Here is a 19,448-nt window from a genome sequence, read left to right on the forward strand (position 1 = left end):
TATCAGTTTACTTTCACACTTCGCGTTCCCACCCATATTCTGAACGATATACATATATATGCATTTTTCTTTTCCTTCCATGTCTTCTTTCAAATATTGTTCAGAAGCTGCTTGTACTTCTAAAATCTGGTTCGAAAAATTCAAAAATAACATATCCACTGCTTGCGGTGAGGTCTCGGACATCCTTCACATGATATGGAACTGCAAAGAGCAATTACAGAAATATAAAGCTCGAGCACTCAGCCAACTGGAGTGGGAGGCAGAGCTGGCCCACACGGGTCTCTCTGAGCAGCGCAGCCTGCTCACCAGGGCCCGGGAGACAGCCCAGGTCAATGGTATCCTGGACTGAAGAAACCACCCACGCTATTCCGTTAAACAATTAAAGTTTACTCTTTCTCTGTCTTTGTCTTTCATGTAACTGTTGTTAAGCGGAGTCTCCTTTGTTTGCGTTAATTCTTGTTATTTTTTTTTGTCTCTCTGCTGTGTTTTTGTTTTTGTTTTCTGATTTGTTCGTGCTTTCTGCCCTTCTTTTACTTTTGTTTTCTTTTCTTCGTTTTACTTCTTTTTGTGGCCTTTTTTCTTTTGGTTTCTTCGAGGTCCGATTCACACAGTCACGTAGTGCGATTGACATGCTCGATTTCTGACACTCCTTCGTTGTCCTTTGACTTCTTTCTCATCTCTGTTACATAGGAACATTTTGTGCGCGATTTCTACCGTTTGCGTTTCTCCTTTGCCATAATTTCTTTCTCCTTTCTTCGATTGTGTGGTTTTCCGCGTGTTTGTTTTTCCGGCTCTACCGTTTATTTTTTATTTTTATCGTTCCTTTCACCAATATCTCACTTCAGTGTCGCCAGTATATCATATCTCTGTGTACCGTAAGTTTGCCTCTCTCCATGTACGGTATTTTTTCTTTCTTTGCGTTCTTAGTCATTCAGCTTAATTATATTGCTGCTGTTCTTTGCTTCTTTGCTTCTGCTTATTTTCCTCTTCTCCTTTTTAAGTTTTTGCTGCTACCGACGAGAAACCATGCGTACAACGTTGTACTAATCGGTATGTGTTGTTATCATTATTATCTTTCTACTTCATCCTTTCTGCCTCTCAACTCGTGTTCAGCTCTCCTCTTATTGTTTAGTTTCTATTGACTTTAATCCCGGTAAAGCTTTTCCTAATTCAGGCTCCCCATAATTTATTATTTGCTCATTTTCAGAGGAGAAATTAAAAGGGGTTTCACTTCGTTAATCTGATGATACCGTTCGAAATCACTGTTTGAATTACTCGCGCGCCAGGAACCAAGGACTGTGACGTCACGATCTGACAGGCCAATCAGGAGCCAGGCACGAACAAAATTGTTTAAGGCAGGTTATGATAAGACATCGAGAGCACAAGCCACAACGCAAAGACCACAGAGGGCGCATAGCGCAGAGCGAGTTTTTGGTTGGCCTCTAAAGCTATGACACATACGATACTCACTATGCGGGAGTAGCCAGGACCCAGGCGGTTGATTATAAGAGAAGGAAGCTTTCTGAAAAATTCTAATATTTTTATAAATATAGGCATGTTCACATTTTATAGTCGAATGATAGTAGGCCTGCGAAGTGCTTGATTGAGTATGGTGCAACGGCTTTACGCACAAATTTGCAGATTTTGTCTGTAATGTTTAAAATTCGCATTCACTAGTCATTAAAAAAGTCGCAGAGGGGGAGCTCCTGTGTTTGTAGAAGGTAATTTTGCACAGCATATCACATACTACTGTTGCTTCATCCAAGTACAGAAGTGCCAGTCAAAATAACAACAGCAGTGCACAGAGGCAGGTGCAGGTGTGGGAACGGAAATTCTAATAGACGCCTTCTCAAAAACAAGCTGCGGCAGAACAGCAGGAAGTGATTTTTGTCTCAGATTCAGTACAAAATTGGCATAATGGGGAGTCTGTCTGACCAAATCTGTAAAGGTAGAAGTTTAGGAGTGGAATCAAGAGTCGCAAACGCGTAAATAATATCTACATGTTGCGCGAGCGCCAGTGTTTGCTATTTTCAGGATGCAATTGATGCTGGTACTTCTGATGTGATGTAAGTGACGAGACTGCTAACTCGTGGAATATTGTATAGTTAGGCAATCTCACCACAGCTGCATGTGCACAGGTTGGCAGGATTCAAATAATTGACCAAAAAAAAACAGAAGCTCTGGCAAAGGCATTTGCAATCTCATTTGAGAGAAAGCCCTTGTGCACCTGTGCGCAAAGTAACCGTACCTGGTTCAGGGGGGATCAGAAACCTGAATAGGCGTCATTCACAAGATTCTGAAGGCAGGAAAAACGAAGAACAAACAGACACAGAGTTCGTCATATAATTAGGACTGGCAAACGGAATTTAGTCATTTACGTAAGGCTAACATCACAGATAATAATTCGGCCGGCTAAATTCGGGTGTAGCCCGAATGACGGTTGGTAGAGGACCATTCCAATGAAGAGGGATAATGCCCACATTTGCTTTTTCGTCACACTGCGACGCATCTGTAGCGCGATGGAAAGGACCCCGGTGGTCAACAAACTGTAGAGGAGAAGAAAATGCAGTAGCTTTGCATATTTTGGAAAAATGTCATCATCCACAATTTGGATTGGAGAAGGGCTGTTGTAAATCCACGTGACATCTGTGCAATGAATCTGTAAGGGCTTAACGAGAGACTGAACGAAGCAATTATGTGGAGTGTGTAGACGACCCAATACGATGCTAACAAAGGCGGCGGATTGACGAAGAATTATAATACTCGAGGTATGAAGAGGTGGGTCAGAAGTTTTACGAATATTTGAAGGTTAAAAGACAAAATCTAGCTGAGAAAGATGTGATTCGTTCCTCAAAGTGCAGAACAGTTTTGGCGACAAATTTAGAATGCCCAGGTAGAGGAGCAACGCCTCATGCTAGAGCAGACGGGGCCGAATATTATAGGCAGCTGTTCCAGGAAACAGCACACAGCCGAACTCTAATATTGGTCGGATGCAAAATTTGTAAATCAACAATTAATACTGTGTGTCTTCTGATACCTGATATAGCGCTGCAAAGCCTACGCAGTATTCCAACGGGCCGGCAACTTTTTGCCGAAATCTGCTAAATATAGGTTCACCAGGATGGAGTAGACGTAGTACTAGACTCTACTTTACTTCCTGTACTTGAGGAATTACGTGATTTCTATAGATCACGCAGATATTTACAGGGCGAGTAATGGGGAAAAATAATAATGGGCATTTGTTGACGTTGAGCGAGCGCGGCAAATACCGATGAACTCCATTCTTGTTGGCTTCTTTATTCGTGCCAGTATCCCTTCAAAACGGCAAGCAGAAAACGAAATCTCCGAGTTTAAGTCACACAAAGAAAACAAATGCTATGCCTTGATTTGCCTTGATATTTATTTTACTTATTTGTTTTTTTATGTGCATTTCGCTGAAATTGGCAACCAGTTTGATGGTCGTCTCTTTATTTTTTTATAGCTTTTTTGTGTTGAGACCATTGAGCAGAGGAGTACAGACGGTTATTAATATCTCGAGCAGCCAGATTATGCATAGTCGGAATATGCATGCGCAGTTTGGGAGGCTCACATTTTTTACTTGACTGAAACACTTGAATCAGTTCAGGATTGCGCATCTTGTTTCATTCACTCTGATTGCGCTTATCATTCGTGTGTCAGTGCCATGACATATGAGGATAATTGCTTGACCTCGAGACACGGTGTAAAATCTGAAGACAGCCTCTTTCACACATTTTATCATTCTTCCCTCGCAGATCATCACTTCTCCCCCCCCTCCCAAAGCAGTTTATCAATGATGGTCAAGATGTATGCATCTTTGGAGACGTTCAGCGCTTGTTCCGAGTGGCTACGGCCGTTCTCTGGTTGCAGATCACAAAATCAGCGGATAGGTATTTTACTCGACATCTGGAAGGAGTGCCGCGAAAACATATCACATTTTTTGACAAAAAAGAAGAAAACGCTAATAGTTTGAATAAAACATTTTATTAAGTCATAAGGTTCTGCACATATTGGATATTACATTCAAAACGCTCATTGACAATAACAAGTCATCCAACGCGAATGGCAACAACTGCAGAGGGAAACGAAAGCGTTTATTAATACTCACTCAATCTGAATGCCGCTTGTTTGTGAATATCATAAATTGTCGTAATCTTCTCCAAAACCAGCACGGAGACAATATAACGACATTTTCGAGCTTTGACGGGTTTAATTAGTGAATTTAAGCTCATAGTTTCCAGCTCACGACACACGACTAAGGAAAAAAAGAAGGAAGAGAAGAAAGACGAATACAGCGCTGACTGAAAACGGTTCTTCTTTGGCTGTCAGTCAGCGCTGTGTTCGTTCTTCTTCTCTTCCTTCTTCTTTTCCTTGACCGTGTGCTGTTGCGATGAAAACTATGAGCTTAAATCTAGACTACGAACAAGCCCAACAGCTAATTCTACTGAAGTTCATTAGCAAAGAGTTTTCTCTGCATGTAGTCTAAGATTAAGCATGCGAAATCTGCCTCAAATCTTCTAAATCTAGCCTGCTATCTAATGAAACTAACAATACAGGTGGAAGTTCCTTGCAAACACATCATCCGTTCATGTGAAAGAGTCTTGTTAGGAACCACAGCAGGTGATGACTTCCTAGTATTATTGGGTGTTTCTTTGGTTCGCTCTGCGAGACACTGGTCCCACTGCATCACAGGAACTGGGTCACGAAGAACTGATGGGAACTGTACTAGTTTTCAAATAATCCTCCACACGGTGCTTTCTCGTCATCAGAAAGCCAGACACCTCGGTTCATGAAGTGGGTGGAGTGAAGCCCAGCTTCAGCAGAACGACTACGTATGGGGGTGTCCATTTATGGGTATCCCCCGAGCTCCAGAGGAATCGAGCATCTCACCAGCTTCCGTCTTGAGTCACATGCGTCGTGTGGCCTGTCGAATGCGAAATTATGTGATGGTGGTGGTGAACTGGCACAGGCACAGGCACTGGGACGGGCACTGGATGACCATGGACTGGCGGATGTGGTGGATAATGCGCCGGGTAATGCTGCTGTGGTGGTGGCGGCGGTGGCGGAGGTGGGTAGTAGGCTGGAGCGGGTGCACCGTAGGGCACAGGAATGGGAACAATCTGCGGCGACAGTGCCCTGCCGATGATGGCCAGCTTGGCCAGCTTTTTCAGCCGAAGCATTTGGAAGGCCGTTGTAGTCGCATCGCGCCTCCGGAGCGCCAGGAGAAGCGCTAGCGTCAGGATGACGGTCCACACAGTCAGCTTTCCCATGCTGGATTCTGCTAAGTGCTTGGTAGGCAAAGGGTACCACGAGCTGCTTTTTGCCGCGCGAACTGCCGTGACAGCGGCCCTACTATTTTCCTTAGACAATATGAGAGGAGTCTTTTTATATGACCTCCTCTATTCGGCCCCTTCTCCCCTCTCATTCTTTCTCGTACTCTGGCCCGCCAATTGTCGTGGTGCGCTTCAGGAACTGCTAGCGCTGCACATTTTCTTTCGAGGGCTTCGTTTGTATACGGCAGTGGCGTGTTTGTGTTTTCTTTGTTCTCAAATGCACAGATGCTAGCCAGCTAGCGCAGAGATGGCTGCTGGAGGAGAAAGTCAGTCGACTAAGTTCCTTATTTCTCTTCCTAAGCCTCTTTCCACAGGTCTAGAGAAGGAAGATTGCGCGATGCATTGGGGGCCGGGCGCGGAACTCGCGCCCACGGTCCGTTCAAGTGCGCCGAAGCAAGAGCAAGGAGACGTGGTGAAAGACAGGGCAACACCAGAGTTCGACGCTCCGCAAAGGGCGGAGGACCACTGTGGCAGTCAACCGACCGCGACAATGGTAACGACCCGGGCAGATTAGCATCGGCAGCGCGCAAAGGCTGCTTCGGCATGCATCGACGGTGAAAGCGGGAGTGGGAGTGAAGGCGGGGGTGGTGGAAGAAGGGAAAACCTTCGTACGGGCGCGCTGAGCAGGGAAAGTTGAAGACGCCATTGCCGACAGCGACTCTTTCAAGCTTGTTGTCCGCCTCGCTGACTTCGAAATCGGGCATCGACGTAGAAAGAGACGAGGCGAGGCGTGCCTCTCTACCGCGCTCTGTACCGTCCCCTCGATTGATGGAGTGTGGGCGATAAAGAGTTCACATTACGAGATGAAGCCGAGGGAGAGCGCTTGCAGGCAATGGCAGCGAACACAGCTTTCTCTCATCCACTTCCCGCACTTTCTTCTCACCGCCGCCTCCCCCTTTTCAAGCATGATGCGCATGGTTGCACTGCCGCTAGCTCACTGCTCTCCCTTGCCCTCCATGTCGGATTCCGCGCGCAGCACTTTCCTTGGCGGCCACAATAATTAGGCAGCCTTGGACACGCCTTTTGGAGCAAGTCGTCCTAAGTAAGCAAGCGCGGCGGGTTGCGCGGAGGCGGCGAGGGGAGCGTGGCTGCCTTTGAAGTGCGCGCACACGCGTGTTCTCGCGACGTGATTTATGCAATGCAAATGAGCGGTGGCAAGTGCGGAGCAGAGAAACCGCATCGCGGCTTCCCTCCATTCTGCTGCGGCCGTGGCCGCATTGAGAAAGTTGGGCAGCTGCTCGGTGCAGAGCCAGAGCGGCAGGAACGCGTTCCGAGAATTCTCATTCGCAGGGCAGTTCTACTGACACTGGCTTCACTCGGAGAATGCTAGCTTTGGGATCACGTGTCCCATACATCCACGGCAGTTTAAATGGGCTGAAATGAAGATTAGCGAAAGCTGCAGACTTTGCAAAACCGCCTGCACATCTAAATTCCGGAGAAGTTTTCTTTTCCCGTCCATAAAGTCATAGTTCTCTTCTGCGGCACATTGGGTATGCCTGGGTCTAGATATTTTCTGCTTTGAGTGCAAGACCATCATTGTGCTCAAGGCTTTTCCTCTATAGAAACCTCTTTTCGCATTATTTTGACCCCCTCTGCTGCGCTCTTCAACAGCGAATTGAGAATGTAGGAGGAATCGCATTTTAAAACAATTTTTCGCAGAGAGCGATGACAGCAATGCAGAGGCGACGTAGGCTGAAACTTGTGAGTGGAAGTAGCATATATGGGTGAGAACGCTGATAATAGTAGTAGCTGAAGAGTATACCGTTTGATAGAACAAGTGTTGTGACGGCAGCAACAGCATTAGTAATGCTAATTTTCATAATATACTTATAAGAGCACTTATTTTATTGAGGCAGCTTATTTTTGTTATAAGAGACTTGAAACCGCGAAAATGAGGCAAGAAATGGTGAAGGAACGCGAAACGCAGGAATGGCGTAGGAACTGCGTCCCATATTTCTGTGATGCCAAGTATCTCGCAAAAGTATTACGAATTATATTTCATTTCTATGGAAACATTGCGATTTATACGGAACAGTATTTGCGGCAGAACATTGTTACCTTCTTGAATGCTTTGGTTATATTTATTTCCGCGAAACTTTCCAGCCGGATGATTGTTTAGCCTGCGATGCTCATTATCCTTGTAATATCTATAAGCAGTGGGTTTCTCATGTTAATTCTGCAAGGAAATCGGCAAAGGGAAAAGCTGCTCGGAGAAGTTCCAGTGGCGGACTGATCAGGTACAGCATGTTCACATTTTAGCATGCTGCGTTTTATGCAACGAGAGCTTGTTCAGTGAAGAGTGAAGAAAGAAGTCACTCATCTTCTGAGTGGTATCATTCTTCAGTTGCGCCTGCGGCTATTACGGTGTGTCTTTATTTTACCGGCCCTCTGATCCAGTCGGATGAGCTCTAGTCATTCTTCACGATTACTGAATGAAACTTAGCTCAGCTCAACACTCGCTTGAGCGCTTTTCCCGTATTGCTCCAGCACTGCACTGAACATGGGGAAAAGCTACCTCCATTATTCTCCTACTTTTTTTTTTGTTGTGATCGCAGTATGAATACGGCTGAAAAATATTCCCCCGAAGTTTGTTTGGTCACCGTTCGCGGAGTACACGCGAACAACAGTATTTCTGCTGTTGTGTGAAGGCTGAGAGTATCTTTTAGCTGCATATGTATTGCAGAGATGACATAAATACAATGCTGTTGAATGACGATGAGCATCTGTGTTCAGCGTACAGAAGAGGGAGCACCAGTGAGACACATGGACGTAGAATCAATGCACCAGCTGTACAAAGCCTTTCTGGTCTCCTGGTGCCAGCATCGCCGTTGTCTTCACACGACGCACTTCTGTAAGAAGTCGTTCACAGTTCTGAACCGATTTACTGCGAAGCATTCACAAAAAATTGACTAGCTGGCCGGAGCTGGAGCCTATTCATTTCTAAATAAATCCTCATTGTCATATCGTTCATAAATTTTGTAGGGGCAGCAGGGGTACGAAAGTTAAAGCGGAAGTAGTGGGCCGTGAAGAACGGACATCGTGCCCAAGTCCAAAATGTGGAGGCAACAACTGCAGCCCCATGAAACGAACTCGCTTACGTATCGAAGTAGAGGGCAAGTTAGAATATGCAAAAAAGGAGTAATCAAGCAGTTTCCCAAATCATAATAAGAAACAACAACGCTTTGCTGAATAGCATGAAGGTACGTTTCTCAATATACCATACGAAAATAGGTATGCAACTTCATGGTGAAGGAAATGGTTAAAAACTAAATTTGGAAAACAAAAGACCATAAAGACCATCTGCGGATCTTTAACATGCACTGACATCGCACAGCACATGGACGCCACTTCGTGTCGCCTCCAAAGAAACGCAGTCGGCGGCGGTCGGGATCGGTCCGGAGTACCCGGGTTGGATCCCGACCACCGCCGGCTGCGTTTCGATAGAGGCGAAACGAAGTGGCGCCCTTGAGCTATGCACATAAAAGCACATAACTATTTAGAATGTTTTAAATTGTAAACTATAGTTCGTGTCTGAAATGGGATGGCATTGCAGATAGAAGCAAGCGCTTTACATTGAACTAGGCCAGGTCACTACTCAGTTCCCTCTCTCATTGCTAGGTCTGTATAGCTTCTTTTTTGCGATCGCTACACGCAGGGAATAGTGTGACATTCCCTTCTCCACGCGACTGTGTTTTTGCATTTGTATCCATAGTGATGTGCCAGTAGCTAGGCTGTGAAAGAAAAAACAACAACATATCTGCGGCTGCGTGATATTAGCTTCCTTTAAAGAACCTCCAGTGTGAGAGGTTACTCCTGTTACACCTTTGGGAGCTCCTTATAAGCCATACTCTCGTGTCTCTTTAACCTACAAGTACCACCTGACGTGTATGCTCTTGTACATGCTGATAACATGGTTGGTAGACTCAAGCGGTGTGTATACCTGAGCAAACCTGCAGACACAATGCCAGTGTGATGCGCGGTAGTGACCTTGGGAATGTTTTGTACGCGGGCAGAATACTTTAATTCCTAATTTAGCGTTTAGCTGAGCTCCGGTATAGCTCACCTAACCTTTTCGTTCTAATGTGTTTGCCCCTTTCCTGTAGCAATAAAAGGTACATCAAATCTGTACGTTAAGAAGATGAATGGTATTTTCGAGTGCTAAGCTCATGAAACTGTATTACTGAGTGTCTTCCCGACCAGCGCACATATTAAATTGTGTATCGTGTAATAAACATAGAAAGGTTCAAATATGAACTCAGACTTATTGTATCCAGGTTTGCTGTTCAAAAAAATTATTTGGAAGAGTGGTCATTGTGCCAGTTTTCTTCTTCTTCTTCTCCCTCGTTGTAATGGCACATACCCACAGTGGGGGATTGGCCAGAATTCGTTGTAGGTGACATACTATTTTTGATGATGTCGATTTGACTATATGATATAAATAACCTAATAATTAGGAGCTAGTGTTGCTGAAATAACTTTAAATTTTGAGGCGATGTAATAGAAAGCAATGAAAAAAAGGAATAAAATTGTAAATTACTAAAAATAATAAGAAGAAAAAAATACAATTCAGACAGCTCAGCGCTAACACACAAATCTTCCAGTAGCAATATTATAATTATGAAGTAATTCACACACCGGTTTTAGGGCATACCCTTTGACGGTTGCACCAAAGGAGAGGAGGACAGTAACTGTAAATGGCAGTCCTAGGCGAGCAAGAGGTATTTCTAGATAATGTCTTCTCTGAGTAGCATACCTGTGGCAGGAGAGGATGTAATGTTCAATTGTTTCCACGTCATTACATGACGCACAAAGATTGGACGGCGTGAATCCAGAGCGACATAAATAAAGATTGAGGGAAGGAATTCTACATCATGAGCGTCATGGAAACCTCACATTGCCTCGAGGTACAACATCGGACATTCCAATGGAAATTTAAATGATTAAAATCCGTAGTCGCAAGGAGTGGCTCATGGCACAAGGAGTTTAACGTTTGAAATCGTTCAAAACGGGATATATTTAGCAAGATAATATTGGGTACAACATCGGCAACAGGCCCACTGAGAGCTGCATTTGCTAAATAATCCGCCATTGTATTAGAAGCGATGCCGCAGTGTCCCGGAACCCACTGAAAACGTACTTCCTGTAAGTGTATCGGAAGGAAAAACATCAGGGTTAGTTTCAAAAGACGCATTTTCGGACTTTCTAATGCTGCTAAGACTGACAGGCAGTCAGAGAGTATGATTACGTGAGTAACATTACCGGGAACTTTTTGAAGGGCCAAACCAATTGCAAGCAATTCAGCAGTAAATATTGGTGTGTAATCAGGGATCCGTACAGAAAAACTCCAATCAAGTGCTTTGGAGTAAATCCCTATTGCTGCTTTTTCATTTCGTTGTGAGGCATCTGTGAAAATAGGTACGTGTCGTGGATATTGTAATAGATAATCTTCAAGGTGTCCCTTTATTACCGTGGTAGTCAAGTGTTTTGCATTAGATTGCAACGACTGGTCAAAGCACAGTGTGGAAGTAGCTTGAACATTGCCAACACGTCTTACTGACCTAAGCGAAACTGCAATTTTGGACAGCAAGGACTGAGTAAATACAAATTGTGGTTGCTTATATTGCGGCCAATGATAATCTAGAAACTGAGATTGGTGTGTAATAAAAATGGGAGAAGCCACTCCAGACAGAGATTCCAGTTCTCTTAAAAAGGTTCGCACAGTTAGCAGCTCAAATCGAGAGTTCAAGTCACGTACACGGGCCTCTAAATAGAGGACTGCATTTGAAACTGTTCTTGGCAACCCCAAACATAGTCGTAAAGCGCGCCTCTCCAGTAGCAACAAAGGTCGTAGTTTGTAATTAGGGCTGCCCGAGAAAAGAACACAGCCGAACTCCAGAATTGGTCTCAAATAAGTTTTATAGAGAAACAAAAGAGTATCTCTACGCATACCGAATTTCTTATGGCTAATTCGAATCAGGCGACCAAGGACTCGCTCACCTTTCAGGCAATTACTTTTGATATGAGGCCGCCAGTCTAATTGGGAGTGGTATAATACACCCAAGTATTTTAATGATTCAACCTGAGAGATTTGTGAACCGCAATACACAAGGGAGATATAAAGAGGGTGTGCCGGTGAGAAAACGAGTACTGAGGATTTCTTCACGTTGAGAGTTAATTTTACTTTACCGAGCCAAACTTCAAGGGCATTCAAGTAGGCTTGCAATAGCTGATATAAGGAATGAACATCTCGTGCAGAAGAGAAAAAGGCAATATCATCCGCATACACGTACAATTTTATATTTGGATGAACAGGAATATCTCTCATTAATATATTAAATAGCAATGGAGACAGGGAATAGTTTTCTTCTTCTTTCATTATCTCATTACGGCATCGTCAGGTTACTGCCCCAGCCACGTGCCACGCCCAAGCTCGTGGCACGAATGAAATCAGAAGAAGAACGTTGTCCTGACCGCACGACGAATTCTGTTCCGATATCCAAGGAAACGAGGCGCGGAAGGAAAAGCTACGGCACCAACTTCTCACTGTGGTGCAACTGAGTTTACCTCAGACCAGATGCTAGGCGACAAGGACAAGGCCCCCGTTGGAGACCTGGCTACAGTATCCGCCAGTGAAGCGAAGATGATACCATCGCTTCCAAAGGACACCAACGTAGCGCAGCCAAGCAGTCAAGCCATTCCAGGGACCTCTACCCTCAAGGATACTCCTCGTCGCTCAAGGCGAATCGTGGCCTATATCAAGAAACACCCAGCAACAGACGTGTGCGATGGCACGGGAACAGAAGTAACCTCGACTAGGCGTGCGGACGCTTTCCAGGTACCTAAGGACGTTCCACATCGTCATGATGAGAGAGTAAAGAACGCAGGAGAACGAACACTATCGTCAGATTTCGATTTCCCATCAGAGCTGCCACTTCGAAACCTGAAGTCAGCGTGGGAAAGCAAGAAATCACAGCGCCGCACTACGCCGGGCAGAAACAACGACGAAACAAAGAGAGACGCTGCCACTGCGACCTCAGGTTCACCGTGGCAACAGAAGGCACCTTCTTCCCTTCACTGTAAGCTGCAGGAACAGATGCTAGAAGGCGCCACGAAAGTCACTGGTCGCAAAGAGCTCGAACAAATCCCGGGCAGTTCCGCCTCTAAGCAGTTGGGTGACATCACGACATCAGCGAAGCCCAACGTGCCCGTTCAGTCTCCACCTACAAATACCTCTGGCAAAAGCCCCACGGTGGAGCAGGAAGGCACGCATCAAATCAAAGGAGCGGTGGCGACGTCATCGCGGCGCCATGAATTGGACAGGCGCAGCGTCAGGCCGCACACACCGAGTACTGTCGGGCTTCGAGTGCATTCGAATCATGCGAATTCCACTTCTGTAAGCGCCTTTCACCATTCAACTCCCGAGGTCACTAGGCAGATAGTGGGAAAGAGAACGCCAGTACTACCATCAGTCCCTGCATCACCTCATAGCAGCAGCTCGGAGTCTCTGCCGAAGTTCACCAGTTCCCAGGAGCGCACGAGAGCGCTGACCCCTAAGCCTGACCAGCTTCAGAACCTCTACAACGCGCTCATGGTGCTGGATCACCCGTCGAAAAGTGAAAGACCCAGACGGGCAGCCTTCAGGAAGGAATTCTTCGTGCCTAAAGGAATGAATATGCCGTTAGTACCTTCTGTTCTTCGGCAGCGTTCAAGAAACTCAGGAACGAGCACGGCGACTATCCGGCCAGAGGTAAGTGTCTGACATCCATTAGCGTGATGTTTTGAGGACAGTTGGGGGAAATTCCTATCGGTGTAAGGCGTCAGTGTCAATCCAAATTTTTTGGGAAGGTTGCAATGGGGGGGGGGGGGGGGGGATCACATAAGACTTGACCAACATATAAACAGTTAAGATTAGGTTAGTCGGAAATCGAACCGGTGATCCTTGGGTCGCGAGCCAGCCATGCTATCCTTTCCGTGGAACGTTCCTCTGTCTGGGTTAAGAGGCCATGTACGTCAGCGTGTCTTATCACGTGTATAGTAGGTGCCCCTAAGACTTATGTCAGTTCGCTATGCGCAGTTTTTTGCAGTATAAGCGGCTATGGCTATTATGCGCTAAACGCAAATCATGTGCCACCAAACAAAAAGAACTGATGACGTGCACCAGCGCAGTGTTGCAAAACGTTGCTAGCGACAGGCTCTTTTCGCAAGATGCAGAAGATGAGGGACTCCATACCGCTATCGCTATCTCGAATCACCGTCTTCCGTCAAGTTAGGCGCTCGTTACAGCTAGTCTTGGCCCTCTACGTACTATTTGTAAAATCGCCCAAACTTCATTTCTTACCCGCGTGAGTGGGAAGTGACGGGCGACTTATCGCCTTAGCATTCTCGCTTTAATGATACAGCACTCTTATCGAGGACACTTTTTATAAGAGCAAGGAAACTTCAACGATACTTCAAAAAGGAACAAACGCCCAAGGACTACGTCCCTGCGATTAGTGACATTGACTTGCTTGTCCCTTCGCTTGAGGTTCTGGGCCTATCAACACGCACCCCATTGTAGAAAGTGTTTAGAATGCGTCTATATATTACATCGCTTGGTCCTTCTCTTGACGTGTATCGCCTTGCATTGAATCTCACAGTTTGAAACACTTGCTGTGTCACATCTCCTCTTCATCCCGCCCTTGAAAAAGCCGACTAAAACTACCGCGGCCTTTTGTATCCTGTCTTCCGTAATGATCAGTCTTCGGCTGATAATTGGAGACGCCATTTAAAATAGCGTATATATAGTAAGATGAGTTTGCGTGCGCCAATCGCAGTCACACGATGTGATACACGCTTCAGGTCTTCCCACTAAAATTTTGACTGCTGAGAACGTCGCCCGAAGGACCAAGAACGTAGCTGCTTTTGAGACCATGCCATTTGTGGCTGCGTTATTCAAGTGAGTGGGATCATCCCAGGACTGTGTGCGCTCACACATCCTTGCTGGTGCCATCCTGTTGCCGCTGCCTGCTGTCTTAGTCACTTTGCCTCAGCAAGAGGGGGAAGATCGCAAAATCTTGAAACATTTGAAACGGCAAACTTATGAAACAATGTTGCTTCATTGAAAGTGCCTGAAATGTAATAGTTAGGGGAATCATAAGCAGACGGTTAGCTTTTTGATTCAAACAGAGCTGCGCTGTGCTAAATGACGTGTGGCGAGATCACTAGTGCGGAGCTGAAAGCAATATAGCATAATCCGTCCCTTAACGGCGCAGTTCAAAGCTGAAATTTCATCTGCTACTGGTTTTCTGATTCGTCAATGAGATTGCAAAGTACGCCTTTCTGACGAGAAGGCCCAAAACCGATCTAGCTTTCACAATGTTGAACAATATCAACATTCGTAAGTTCAACAAAAGTTTCGTTGCAATTGTCACGCAGGAAAAGGGATCTCTGCCTCGTGTCATGGACCAAGACGACGACGCAGCGCCGAGGCTTAAAGGTGCTTGCCTGGCTACGTGCTCAGTCGTGGCCGTGGCTGTGACCGTGGTAGCCTTCTTCCATTTCTTTCGTGCTACAGCCAGTCGTCGGCCGAGACAGTTGGTGTGCGTCACAGGGGATTGTCGGCTACATGCTCTCTTCCTCGACTATAACATAAATAAAAGCTTCAACCCTTGCGAGGACTTCAACAGCCACGTCTGCTCAACTTGGACTCCATCACAGACGTACGCTGAGCTGGGCGCTACAGCCCTCGGTGAGGTGGCTGTGAACTGGGTTGGCAATTTTTTGCTCCTCCTGCGTCACGGAGCAGACACGATCAAAGTTGTCGAAAAACCGCTGCAGATGTACGAATCCTGCTTGAAAGAACGCGACGAAGCAACGGCTGCCGACACGGCTCGCTTCGTGGCCTTCCTCGGGGAGTTGAACCTTGTGTGGCCCGCAAGTTCTGGAAACGGTACGAATGCTCTAGGATTGCTGATCAACCTTGCCTTCAAGTGGAGGATGACATTCTGGTTGAGCTTTCGGGTCAGAATGATTTCGCCCCAGCGCGCAAAGTTCTTCATCGTGTCCGGTGATCCCGACGTGTTGTCGCTGTTTTCCATGAACCACCGGTATGTGATGCAACGGGGAAGCTACATGGAATACTGGATGAGTCATTACGAGACGCTCTACAGTAATGCGTCTCCTCCGGATGCGGCGCATATAAAAGGTAGCGCCATAGAGCAGACGGACATACTAGCTGTGCTTACTGACTTTCGAAAGAAACAACCCCGCTTGACCAGTGTCCTTCCTGTGAACAATATCTTCAGCTTTCAAGGAAGAATAACGTCGTCGGACTGGCTAGATCATCTAAGAGCATATTTAGTTAAAGTGCTATTTATTCCTCCTGGCGACGAAGTTGTTGGTAGCAGCGTTCTGCTCGAGGCCATTGGTCTACTGTTCCACAAGTATAGCGACGAGCAGCTTGTTTATCACTTGTCTTGGCAGTTCATACAGCTGTACTTCCTAGCTTTAGTGAGAACGCCGCTACAAATCGTCCACTGGGGAAAAACATACTCCTCTGCCTACGTACCAGTCTTCTGCACTATGTACGTTGAGGAAGTCTACAGGCCACTGGTGTCAACCGTTCACATCAAGATGGAGTTCACGTCCAGCGATACCACGCGGTTGAACCTCGCCCTTGGCAGACTCGTCGAAAAGCTCGTGTCGACGATTAACTCGTCGCTGCTAGATCCGGGAGCCAAGCTAGCTGCTTTGGCCATATACGAGTCCATGCAGATACAGATCTGGCCGCCGAAAAAATACTTCAACGACGAAGAGGCCGAGAAAGACTATGCTTGCTATCCGGCGGAGAAGGACTCCTTCGTGCAGTACTGGATCGAGTCTCACCGTTGCTTACAGCGCACCGTGACATCAGCTGCCCATCGCGAGTCCACAGGACTGCCCCGGCTGCTGTCATCGTCACCCGTGACCTACGACACTATCTCGAACGAGCTCGCAGTCGCCTCCAGTGCTTTGGCGCATCCGCTGTATTATCCGCGCGGAACGCCGGCCATGTTCTACGGTGGCCTGGGCTTCCTTTTCGTTGCCGAGGCACTAAAGGCGCTGGACCGGGATTCCCTCGCTGTCCTCTCCGACGCGAGCGCCGAGCTGAGTAATTCGACAGGTGCCAACAAAAGTGAGCCTCGCTGTTTCACCGTCGAAGAGAACGACACGCGCGCCACCTATTTTGCGGCGCTAAACATAGCCTACTCTGCTTTCGTGGAGGAGGAGACCAACGAAGTCCAGGAAAGGCGCCGCCCGATCAGCAAGACGCACAGCGAGGAGAGCGTGTTCTTCTTAACAGTGTGCCGCATGATGTGCCTATCTCCCAAACTGAGGCGCACAGAGCCGATAGACTGCAACACGCTGTTCAGGAGCTCGACTGAATTTCCGAGTGCGTTTTCCTGTCCTCCAGGATCACTCATGAATCGTACGAAACTGTGCTTATCTTTCTGATGCAGTGTTTGTGAAACGGGAGGAAGACTAAATTGCTTTTTTTTTCTTAGTTTTAGTGCTCGCCTACAGTGCCTGATAGGTTTTGAGTAACTGCCTTGGAATGAAAATTATGAACGTCTATCTTGCCGGAACTGAGTCTAGAACAATCCATTACCTCTTGCAGACCTATCGCCGTAGCCTTTTAGTGGAGATTTTTTACCGATATTATGTGTTTTGGTTTTTGACCCGTATTATGCCTTTCAGGGGTGTCGGTGCTCTTATCTCGCTTAATGATTCGAGGGACCGCAACGCTGTTCCGTTTTGGCTGATGTTCAGGCCGTAGTATAGGCAGTCAGTACTGTTTTAGGTCGTAGTCAATAATTGTGCCCGGTGAATGCTCGGTATTTCAGAGCACCTTGAGCGCTGCCCAATTATGGGTCAATGTTTAAGCCTTTCTGCAATGATAGATGCATGGGTTCTAGCACTTGTAATACATTCCACGGTAATGCCGTGTCTGCTTTTACAATGAGCTATCACTTGCAAAGTTGTTTGGAAGTTTTTTTTCTCAAGATGCTTCGTGTGAATTGGACATGATAGGAAGTGTATAGTGTTCTTCTTATCGCATTTTTTTGCATTGTACCAGTTTCAATTGCACAATCCTTAATGATCCCACGATGTTGAATTTTAGAATGTGCCGTGTTTGCTGAAATCTAGAGATTTGCAGTCCAATTGAATGGTGTGGCCTTTGGCCGAAAGATTAGAGTGCGGGGTCTTGATCCGTGCTGGTCATGATTTGTAATATATATTGGTATCCAGGATGAGCTATCAGTTCCAGGTAGCGTAAAGTTTGTTTCTTTACCGTATTGCGATATGAACTAGTTTCCAAAAGCTTAGTAATCATTACTCAGTTACGGACAACGTGCTGCTGCACTACTTAAGGTTTAGTGGATTACTTAGACGAATTTTCAAATTACAGGATAATTAAGCGACTGCAGTTCTTGTTTGGAAATAAAAGGAATAATTAGGAACACGGAGTGGCACATGACTTGACTAGGCATCTAGTGCTTCATTGAGAAGGCAGAATAAAGGAAAAAGAACTACATGAAACGGATGATCATTGGAAAAACCAGGTAGCAATTAATAATACATATTTACTATGGTGCAGAAGGCTGCTTACTTGAGCCCACACTCTAATCTGGTTTAAAGGGACTCCTAAGGAAAAGTAGTCTAATAATCTAGGAATTACTAATTAGCACCTAAAATAACTAAATCGTACTGCCACAAAAGAAAAGTGCAGCTTGCAAAAAAAAAATATCTTGAAGGGAGAAGGGTGACAGCTCCGTCGCAAAGGTTACGACGCGACAAAGTTATTGCCTGGTGCGACCTTTGTGCATCCCCGTTCGCGTACAGATACTTTGGTGCTGGCTCCATGTTAGCGCAAACATACCAAACATCGTGTGCATGACCGTACACCTTGCTTGCTTGCCTTGCTTTAACTAAGCCGTACGAGTGTGGCTGCGTGGCGTACCCGACTCTGGATCCGATAGTGCTGGGGTCTGCTCCCCTTTCCTCCTACCATCTCACAGAAGCTGTGAGAGTTGGCAGATAGCGAGAGCACAAAACCTTTCGACCAATTAATGCCCCGTCATGTCACCTGCCAACTCCCACTTGCCCAAGTAATGATCCTAGTATTTCACTTTGTTTGCCGACGCCGAAGTTTCGGCTGGACAGAATCCTTTGCGCTGTCACATTGAGAGCGTCGCAGTTCAGCAAATATTGGTCTTGGTTCGAACTTTAAAGCCGCTGCCTGCATCTGGGGCAGCCGCTTTGTCAGCCGTGCTAATCATGAGGGAATGGTGCTAGGTTGTACGAATTCCTCAAGCGGCATGTGGCTATTTTGCCTTCTATTTTGCAATCGTGTATCCTCGTTTCTGCCATATTTTTTCATGTTGAGCTCCGATCCGTCGCGATAAAAACTGATGAGCAACCCTAAGCTTGTTTTTGGACAATAAATATAGTTTAGCCAATCAATAACAAGTGCTGCAAACAGCTCCAAAATGTGCTTTTATAACGGTCGAATAAGATTTGCAGTGGCAAGAAAGCGCCAGCTATCAAGGAGGATAGAACTGTGACGCGGGAAGAAGCAGTTGACCTCCAATTATATTGTTGGAACAAGGATTAAAAATGACCATAAAAATGGCCAATGGTGGGTGCAGTCTTCGCTGTTTTCACCCTCGATCGCCAGTTATGTAGTGGCCGCGCATTCCAGATGGTGCAGCCGTGCTGTATGCGGTGCCTTTGCAGAGAACCGCTGCGTCCACTGCTTTCAGCCCGCAGCAAGAGGTGGCTACCTTGAACTGGAGCCGCCAGCGCTACCAAAGGTCATCTGGTCGTCACCACTCCGTTTGCTACTTCAAAATATCACGCTCATGACCCTCAAGTCATAAACCCCAACTCCACGATAGTTCCTGTGCGCCCTTACTGCCTTGTGCGTCCTATACAAGACGTTACGCAGAACTTAGCATATACAGAAAGGCGACGCGATTCCTTCGCTATGCGCGTGCCTTAACGCGGTTGCAACGCTACTGAACCAATTGCAATTAGCTGCGGGTGACCGAGCGTTCTTCTTCCTCTCTATTTCCTCTT

At 46.3% G+C, this 19,448-nt stretch overlaps 1 protein-coding gene across 1 annotated transcript; it reads left to right on the top strand.

Moving 5' to 3' along the window:
- The first annotated feature begins 14,789 nt into the window (after positions 1–14,789).
- On the top strand, positions 14,790–16,837 carry LOC146186344 (uncharacterized). Its single transcript, XM_084608032.1, has one exon. The coding sequence runs from the start codon at positions 14,790–14,792 to the stop codon at positions 16,821–16,823; it is 2,034 nt and encodes a 677-aa protein (XP_084464158.1). The 3' UTR covers positions 16,824–16,837.
- Positions 16,838–19,448: the final 2,611 nt, after the last annotated feature.

The sequence above is a fragment of the Amblyomma maculatum genome, chromosome 6 (assembly GCF_055883805.1).
Source record: "Amblyomma maculatum isolate TAMU_Amacu chromosome 6, ASM5588380v1, whole genome shotgun sequence".
Lineage (NCBI taxonomy): Eukaryota > Metazoa > Arthropoda > Arachnida > Ixodida > Ixodidae > Amblyomma > Amblyomma maculatum.